General features: G+C 39.7%; 1 protein-coding gene across 1 annotated transcript; it reads left to right on the top strand.

The window, feature by feature from the left end:
• Positions 1–7,524: 7,524 nt before the first annotated feature.
• Positions 7,525–9,398, top strand: LOC145537528 (heat shock transcription factor, Y-linked-like). Its single transcript, XM_081568224.1, has 2 exons — positions 7,525–8,161; positions 8,593–9,398. Exons 1-2 carry the CDS (start codon positions 7,649–7,651, stop codon positions 9,322–9,324), a joined length of 1,245 nt encoding a protein of 414 aa, XP_081424350.1. The 5' UTR covers positions 7,525–7,648; the 3' UTR covers positions 9,325–9,398.
• The last annotated feature ends 218 nt before the right edge of the window (positions 9,399–9,616 follow it).

The following is a 9,616-nucleotide window of genomic DNA, read 5'->3' as shown; positions in this document are numbered from 1 at the left end:
AACTTAACTGATGCTGGGCAAGATCAAATGTGGGAGGAGAAGGGGACAACAAAGGACAGGTTGGTTGGATGGCATCACCAACTCAATGGACATGAGTTTGAGTAAACTCTGGGGCGTTGGTGATGGACTAGGAGGCCTGACTTGCAGCAGTCCATGGGCTCGCAAAGACTCGGACATGACTGAAAGACTGAACTGAACTGAACTGATGCTGGGAAGGACCAAAGGTGGGAGGAGAAGGGGACAACAAAGGACAGGTTGGTTGGATGGCATCACCAACACAATGGACATGAGTTTGAGTAAACTCCGGGGTGTTGGTGATGGACAAGGAGGCCTGACTTGCAGCAGTCCATGGGCTCGCAAAGGATCGGACACAACTAAGCCACTGAACAGACTGACTGAACTCAAAATCAAAGAAAGGGATTCTGGGAAATGTAGCTCCAGACTAGGCAAATTAACACAGCGGAGCACAGAGCACTTGACTTACTAAACCCTTCTGCTTCACTTAGTAGGGTGAACTGAGCTTTGAAAAACCGACCTGACTGATAAAGAGACTTTGGACAAGTCTGCAGTGAGGAGACTTTTAGTCACTGCTTTAATTTTCCATCGTACGAATCTGCACTAGAAACAGTCTGGATGTCATTTTCCCCACCTGCCTTGCAGTCAGAACGTAACCATGGGACCTAGGCTCAATCAATTAGACGCACCCAGATGGTACCCAGGCTCAGCCAATCAAATACATCCAGATGGCACTTAAGACCAATTAGGTACAGCCACATGAAATGTAGGCTTAGCCAATGGATACACTTACAGGTGAAAGCAGTGCAACTGGGTTCTGATGCATAGAATTCAATCTAGACGAGGTGGAAGGGACATAAGCCATGTCACTAGTGACAGCCACTGTGTCTGGAGCCAGTGGTAGTGACAGTTCAGTTCAGTCACTCAGTCCAGTCCGACTCTCTGCGACCCCATGAACTGCAGCATGCCAGGCCTCCCTGTCCATCACCAACACCTGAAGTTCACCCAAACCCATGTCCATTGAGTTGGTGATGCCATCACACCATCTCATCCTCTGTCATCCCCTTCTTCTCCTGCCCTCAATCTTTCCCAGCATCAGGGTCTTCTCCAATGAGTGACAGAAGATCCTGCACTCAAACTCTATATTGTTCATGGCTGTCTCTCCAGCCATCCCTCTCAGAAATCTCAGTCACTTAATATCCTTTAATAAGTTTCTTTCCTGCTCAAAGTTACCTCTCATGAATTCTATTCTTTCCAGTAGAAAGCTGACACCCCTCTAACTTCATTTAACCATCTAGCCTCTTTCCAAAACTAGATAAAATAAGGAACAATGTCCACCCCCATGGGCAGTGGAGTCAGGGAGATGCATTTTGTCAAATTACTATGGTGCCACAGACTCTGGGCCAGTGTCACCTGTGAGGGGGTCACTGACCTGGGTTGTGAGTCGGGTAGACCCATCTGAATCCTGGCTGTGGTGCTGACTGGCCTGTTGTGTGACATTGCGCATATCACTTTCCTCATCTCGAGAAATGACTGTGCTTAGTGTTGCCTCCTGGGGATATCATAGAGACCAAAAAATTCCTCTACGGAGCAATCTCTCAACCACACAGCTCAGCATGTTGGACACACCCACACCAGTGATGATAAAAGGAATAAGAGTGACCTTTCTTTTGCTGGATTAAAGAAAATAAATAATAATAGAGGTGGTGTCCTCATGTAGTCCAAGATGAAGATGGTCTGTGAATGCTGCAGTTTAGAAAAGTTACATGTTTTTGGTTTTATATTTTTTAGTTTTCTATTTTTTTTATTATATTTATTTTAATTGGAGGCTAATTATGGTACAATATCGTAGTGGTTTTGCCATGCATTGACATGAGTCAGCCACGGGTGTACATGGGTTTCCCATCCTGAACCCCCTCACCCCAATTCCATCCCTCTGGGTCATCCCAGTGCACCAACTCTGAGCACCCTGTCTCATGCATTGCACCTGCACTGGAGGTCTGTTTCACATATGAAAATATACATGTTTCCATGTTATTCTCTGAATCCATCCCAGACTTGCCTTCTCTCACAGAGTCCAGAAGACTCTTCTATACATCTGTGTCACTTTTCCTGTCTTTCACATAGGGTTATCATCACTATCTTTCTGAATTCCATGTGTGTGTGTGTGTGTGTGTGTGTGTGTGTGTGTGTGTTTGTGTTATTGGTGTTTTTCCTTCTGGCTTACATCGCTCTGTTTAATAGGGTCCAGTTTCATCCACCTCGTTAAAACTGGTTCAAATGCATTGTTTTGAATGGCTTAGTAATATTCCATTGTGTATATGTACCACGGCTTTCTTAGCCATTCGTCTGCTGTTGTACATCTAGGTTGCTTCCATGTCCTGGCTATTATAAACAGTGCTAGGGTGAACATTGGGGTACACGTGTCTCTTTCAATTCTGGATTCCTCGGGGTGTATGCCCAGCAGTAGGACTGCTGAGTCATATGGCAGTTCCATTTCCAGGTTTTTAAGGAATCTCCACACTGTTCTCTATAGTAGCTCTAATAGTTCACATTTCCATCAACGGTGTAAGAGGGTTCCCTTTTCTCCACACCCTCTCCAGGATTTATTGTTTGTAGACGTTTGGATAGCAGCCATTCTGACTGGTGTGAGATGGTACCTCATTATGGTTTTGCTTTGCATTTCTCTGATAATGAGTGATGTTAAACATCTTTTCAAGAGTTTGTTAGCCATCTGTATGTCTTCTTTGGAGAAATGACTGTTTAGTTCTTTGGCCCCTTTTTTGATTGGCTCGCGTATTTTTCTGGAATTGAGCTGCAGGCGTTGCTTTTATAGTTTTGAGATTAATTCATTGTCAATTGCTTCGTTTGCTATAATTTTGGCCCATTCTGAAGGCAGTCTTCTTCCCTTGCTTATAGTTTCCTTCACTGTGCAAAAGCTTTTCAGTTTATTTAGGTCCCATTGGCGTTTGTTTGCTTTAATTTCCATTACTCTGGGAGGTGGCTCATAGAGGATCCTGCTGTGATTTCTGTCAGAAAGCGTTTTGCCTGTGTTTTCCTCTAGGAGTTTTCTACTTTGTGGTCTTACATTTAGATCTTTAATCCATTTTGAATTTATTTTTGTGTACGGTGCTAGAAAGTGTTCTAGTTTCCCTCTTGTACAAGTGCTTGACCAGTTTTCCCAGCACAACTTGTTAAAGAGATTGTCTTGTCTTCATTGTATATTCTTGCCTCCTCTATCAAAGATAAAGTGTCCATAGGTACGTGGCTTGGACCTCTGGGCTTGCAATTTTGATCCATTTATCTATATTTCTGTCTTTGTGCTAGAACCACGCTGTCTTGATGACTGTAGCTTTGTAGTATAGCCTGAAATCAGGCAGGGTGATTCCTCCAGGTCCATTCTTCTTTCTCAAGATTGCTTTGGCTATTCGAGGTTTTTTGTAATTCCATACAAATTGTGAAATTATTTCTTCTATTTCCCTGAAAAATACCGTTGGTGGCTTGATAGGGATTGCATTGAATCTATAGATTGCTTTGGGTAGTATACTCATTTTCACTATATTGATTCTTTCACTCCATGAACATGGTATATTCCTCCATCTATTTGTGTCCTGTTTGACTTCTTTCACCAGTGTTTTATAGTTTTCTATATGTATATATAGGTCTTTTGTTTCTTTAGGTAGATATATTCCTCAGTATTTTATTGTTTTCATTGGAGTGGTGAATGGAATGGTTTCTTTAAGTTTTCTTTCAGTTTTCTCCTTGTTAGTGTATAGGAATGCAAGGGATTTCTGCGTGTTCATTTTGTTTCCTGCAACTTTACTATATTCATTGATTAGCTCTAGTAATTTTCTGGTGGAGTGTTTAGGATTTTCTCTGTAGAAGATCATGGCATCTGCAAACAGTGAGTGTTTTACTTCTACTTTTCCAATCCGGGTTCCTTTTATTTCTTTTTCTGCTCTGATCGCTGTGGCCAAAACTCCCAAAACTATGTTGAATAGGAGTGGTGAGAGTGGGTACCATTGTACTGATCCTTACTTTAGGCGCATTGCTTTCAATTTTTCACCTTTGAGGATAATGTTTGCTGTGGGTTTGTCGTATATATCTTTTATTATGTTGACATTTGTTCCTCCTTTGCCTGCTTTCTGGAGGGTTTTGGCGATAAATGGATGTTGAATTTTGTCCAAGGGTTTCTCTGCATCTATTGAGATAATCACATGATTTTTATTTTTCAATTTGTTAATGTGGTGTATTATGTTGATTAGTTTGTGGATATTGAAGAATCCTTGCATCCCTGGGATAAATCCCACTTGGTCATGATGTATGATCGTTTTAATATGTTGTTGGATTCTGCTTGCTAGAATTTTGTAAAGGATTTTTGCATCCATGTTCATCAGTGATATTGCCCCATGGTTGTATTTATTTATTTATTTATTTATTTATTTATTTATTTATTTAATTATTTTCGTGGCATCTTTGTCTGGTTTTGGTATTAGGGTGATGGTGGCCTCATAAAATGAGTTTGGAAGTTTCCCCTCCTCTGCAATTTCCTGGAAGCATTTGAGTATGATAGGTATAAGCTCTTCTCTCAATTTTTGGTAGAATCCAGCTGTGAAGCCGTCTGGTCCTGGGCTTCTGTTTGCTGGAAGATTACTGATTACCCTTTCAATTTCCGTGCTTGTGATGGGTTTGTTAGGATTTTGTTTTTCTCCCTCGTTCAGTTTTCAGAAGTTGTACTTTTCTAAGAATTTGCCCACTTCTTCCAAGTTGTCCATTTTATTGGCATATAGGGGTTGATAGTAGTCTCTTATGATCCTTTGTATTTCTGTGTTGTCTGTTGAGAACTCTCCATTTTCATTTCTAATTTTGTTGATTTGATTCTTCTCCCTTTGTTTCTTGATGAGTCCGGCTAATGGTTTGTCAATTTTATATATCTTCTCAAAGAACCAGCTTTTAGCTTTGTTGATTTTTGCTCCGGTCTCATTTGTTGCTTTTACATTTATTTCTGCTCTATTATATGATTTCTTTCCTTCTACTAAGCCTGGGGTTCTTGAATTCTTCCTTCTCTAGTTGCTTTAGGTGTAGAGTTAGGTTATTTGTTTGACTTGGTTCTTCTTTCTTGAGATAAGCCGCTTTTGCTATGAACCTTCGCCTTTGCACTCATTCTACAGCGTCCCATAGGTTTTGGGTTGTTGCGTTTTCATTTTCCTTTGTTTCTATGCATATTTTGATATCTTTTTGGATTTCCTCTGCGATTTGTTGCTTATTTAGCAGCGTGGTGTTCAGCCTTCATATGTTTGAATTTTAAATAGTGTTTCTCTTGCAGTTGACATCTAGTCTCAGTGTACTGTGGTCAGAAAATATGCTTGGAATGATTTCAAGGTTTTTTGAATCTACCAAAGCTGGACTTATGGCCGAGGATGTGATCTGTCCTGGAGAAGTTTCCATACGTACTTGAGTAAAAGGTGAAACCCATTGTTTTGTGGTGAAATGTCGTATCGATATCAATTATGTCTAACTGGTCCATAGTATCATTTAAGGTTTGTATTTCCTTGTTAATTTTCTGTTTACTTGATCTATCCATAGGTGTGAGTGGGGTAGTAAAGTCTTCCACTATGACTGTGTTATCATTAATTTCCCTTTCATGCTTGTTAGCCTTTGCCTTACATATTGTGGTTCTCCTATGTTGGGTGCGTATGTATTTACAATCGTTATATCTTCTTCTCGGATTGATGTTTTGATCATTATGTAGTGTCCCTCTTTGTGTCTTTTCACAGGCTTTATTTTAAAGTCTATTTTGTCTGATATGTGTATTGCTACTCCTGCTTTCTTCTGGTCTCGACTTGCTTGGAATACCTTTTTTCCAGCCCTTCACTTTCAGTCTGTATGTGCCCCTTGTTTGGAGGTGGGTCTGTTGTAGACAACATAAACAGTGGTCTTGTTTGTGTATCCTTTCAGCTAGTCTTTGCCTTTTGGTTGGGGCACTCGACCCATTTACATTTAAGGTAACTGTTGATAAGTATGATCCTGTTGCCATTTGATTTGCTGTTTGGGATTCGAGTTTATACAACCTTTCTGTGTTTCCTGCCTAGAGAAGATCCTTTAGCATTTGTTGAAGAGTGAAAAGAAGAGTTGGGAATAGATGTCTCTACAGTATCTTCATTAGTCCGAGGTAATAAGAAGAAGCATGTTAAAGCAAGGGGTAATGTGGATGATCAAAACTCTGACTTTCATCCTGAAACTTGAGGACAGAGTGTATTTTCAGCCTGCACAAGTTTAAATGTGCCATTCATACGAAAGCCTTCTACCATCCAGATAGCTGCTGAAACAAGTGCCCCAACTTGAAATGATTTCTCTTCTCCATCGTAAATATCAGTTAGACCACAGGAGCATACTGTGATACATCAATCTGCAGCTGCTTTAGGTGTTGTTGTTGTTGTTTTAATTGAAGAGAAATTGCTTTACAGAATTTTGCTGTATTCTGTCAGAATTCAAAATAAATCAACCATAGAGGCACATATATCCCCTCCCTCTGGGAGTACCCTCCCATCTCCCTCCCCATCCCACAATCTAGCTTGAGCATTTGTCATGGGATTTCACATAGCAGCTGCACTAAATCAAATGGCTCTAGTGAAAATTTTGCAGCTATGTCTACTTCTGTTTCTCCGTACCGCAACTTATGTCCATTACAGAACAGTTAGTTTGGACCGAGGGTGGAGCCTTCTACCTTTCCAGGTTGGTATGGTAACATGTCAGCCCATGACCGTCCTTTTCCTAAACTACAACAGTCAGGCAATTTAGTTTTCCCAGTGCCAAAGATCCCTGATACATCTGCTGCTTCTCTTTCAAGATCCACTCATCAACCATCTTCATTATTTGAAAACTGTCCTAATACAACTGATGTACCAAATGGGTGTTGGATTATGGAGGATACCAAAGTGTAAAATTAATGTTGGGAGATGTCAACAAATTCCTACAATTCTCTTATTTGAAGAAAAAAGTTACATATTCATCTTCATAGGGCCAATTTCTATTTTGGAATAATTAAGAGTAAAATGAGTCTTTCTTTCCGTGCCTGACTATTTTACTCTGCATAATATAAACACTTCTGTGCAAGGTCATAAAATAAACACTACACTTGCTTTCACTGAAACCCACAGTCAGTTGATTGACTTCATTGCATAGAAGTGAGCAGACCCATGTTTGGTTTGGTAACAGTCCTGAATGTTAAGAATATGTGTATAGAAGGGTGATCAATCACTTTTATTTCAGGAACCAAGTAGACTTATTGATGTGATTTTTCTGTGTAAAAATTCTTTAGCAATGACATTTTGCAGGTTTCATGTTTTTGGTTACTGTTTATGCAAGCAGCCTTTATTTTAAGTTGATGTAGAAGTAAACACTGGTTGAACATTGCCCTTCAATTGCTAGAAGACCAGTGACTTTATGATGTCAGCGCTACTCTTCAATTGCTAGGAGACCAGTGACTTTGTGATGTCACAGCTTTTTGACTTTGAGAACCATGCTGATGGTCTTGAGAGTTTATCTCTGTACGCCAGCCAAGCAGCATTTGAAGTTGGAGTGTGTAAAGTCAGACAAATGAGAAAAGTATCTGAAGAAAGATCTCTCTGAGATGGCACACATTCCTTCAGAAATTCAAGATGTGCTTCATAACGATGTATCAAGTGGTTCCAAAACCTCCATTGGATCGTCTTCGTGTGATTACACACTTACTGGGGACTCAGTTTTGAGATCTATGATTGAAGAATATGCTTTCCAGGCTTTGTCTAAGGAAGCTGGGATAAAAAGGCCACCCTACACATTTTCTGTCTCTGAAAGAAATGAGTGGAATGATTTTCTTTCCCTCACTTTTCCACAAAAACTCTGGACTATAGTTGAAAGTGATCAGTTTGAATCTATTTGGTGGGATGAGAGTGGCACTTCTATAGTGATCAACGAAGAACTCTTCAAGAAAGAAGTCTTGGAAAGAAAGGCCCCTTTCAGAATATTTGAAACTGATAGTATGAAAAGTTTAGTTAGCCAGCTTAAACTTTATGGGTTTAGTAAAAAGCGACAAACTTTTCAAAGATCTGCTTCACTCCCTGACTTTCTGGAAGAAGAAAACAATGTCTCTGTTTTGAGCAAGGTAATCCAAAATTTCCACTTACTGTCAATATGTAAGATTAAATCATGTGACTTAGAAAGCATGTTCACATATGTAGCAAAAACCGAATTTAAAATTGAGATAGCAAACTGTTGAACACGTTTTATTTTTTGAAGTTGAGAACAGCTGGAGGTTAAAATATTTGATACTTAATACACTCTCCTAGCAACTTGAAATCAGATACATGTCCTCAAGCTACTTTAAGTGGTATTTACTGTATATATACAACATATTTTTTAGTTGAGGAGCATACTTGTTTCTAACATGTAAGGTGTTAAAACTACTAATGGAGGTGTTGTCTTTGATTCTATTTAATTGGCATCATTAAAGGAATACATTTTTATAGTTTAACTTTGCTTGTCAGTTTTACCTTCGTTTATAAAAAACTAAATAATTGTATCCTTTGATTTTAGTTACAGATCTACCATAATCCAAATTTCAAAAGAGGCTATCCCCAACTTTTAGGAAGAATGAAAAGAAGAGTTGGGATTAGCAATGTGTTTCCGAAATCTTCACTAGTTCCAGATTACGAGAAGAAGCATGTTAAAGCAAGGGTCAACATAGATGATCGTAACTCTGGTTTTCATGCTCAAACTAGTGGAGAGAGTCCATTTTCAGCTTCCACCAGTTTAAGTGTGCCTTTCCCACAAAAGACTTATACCAGCCAGATAGTCCCTAAAACAAGCGCCCTACTTCCGCGTGACTTTCCTTCCCCATCAATATCAGTTAGACAAAGAGAACAGAACGTGGTAGATCAACCTGCTGTTTTAAACCAGTTGAGCATTTTTAATTGGCACTTCCATAGCACCTACACTCAAGCAAATGGCCATGTTGAGGACTTTGCTACTACCGCTACATCTACTTCTCAGAACCACATCGTATCTCCATTATGGAGCAGTTCTTTTGGACTGATGGTGGAGCCTTCTACATTTCCAGACAGGTATAGCGATATGTCAGCCCATGACAGTCCTCTTCCTAACCAGCAACAGAGAGGCAACTCAAGGTCCCCAGTGCCAACGATCGCTTATACACCCACCTCCTCTCTTTCAAGTCAATTCATCAACGATATTCCTTATGTGAAAACCATGCTAATTAAAACTGACCTATCAAATAAGTATCAGCTTATGGAACCTAATGAAGATTAAAATTTACGTTGGGAGATGTCAACAAATACCCACAATTCTTGTATTTGAACAATAAAGTTACACGTTCCTCTGCACAGTTTTGTTTTCTATTTTGAAGCAATGAAGAGTAAATTAAGGCTTTATTTCAATGTCTGGCTATTTCTCTGCACTCTTTTATAAACTCTTCAGTTCAAGAAAACATCCGTTAGGCATCCTAGGTAAATGGCACCTAGCCTATTGTTTCTAAGCAAGAAAATGAGAACAAAGGGAAAAGAGGTAATGGATGGAAAGTGATTTGGGAAATCATCCCTGC

This window comes from Giraffa tippelskirchi, chromosome Y, assembly GCF_054371585.1.
Source record: "Giraffa tippelskirchi isolate mGirTip1 chromosome Y, T2T-mGirTip1v1.2.pri, whole genome shotgun sequence".
Classification (NCBI taxonomy): Eukaryota; Metazoa; Chordata; class Mammalia; order Artiodactyla; family Giraffidae; genus Giraffa; species Giraffa tippelskirchi.
This window is presented reverse-complemented; position numbering and strand designations above follow the sequence as displayed.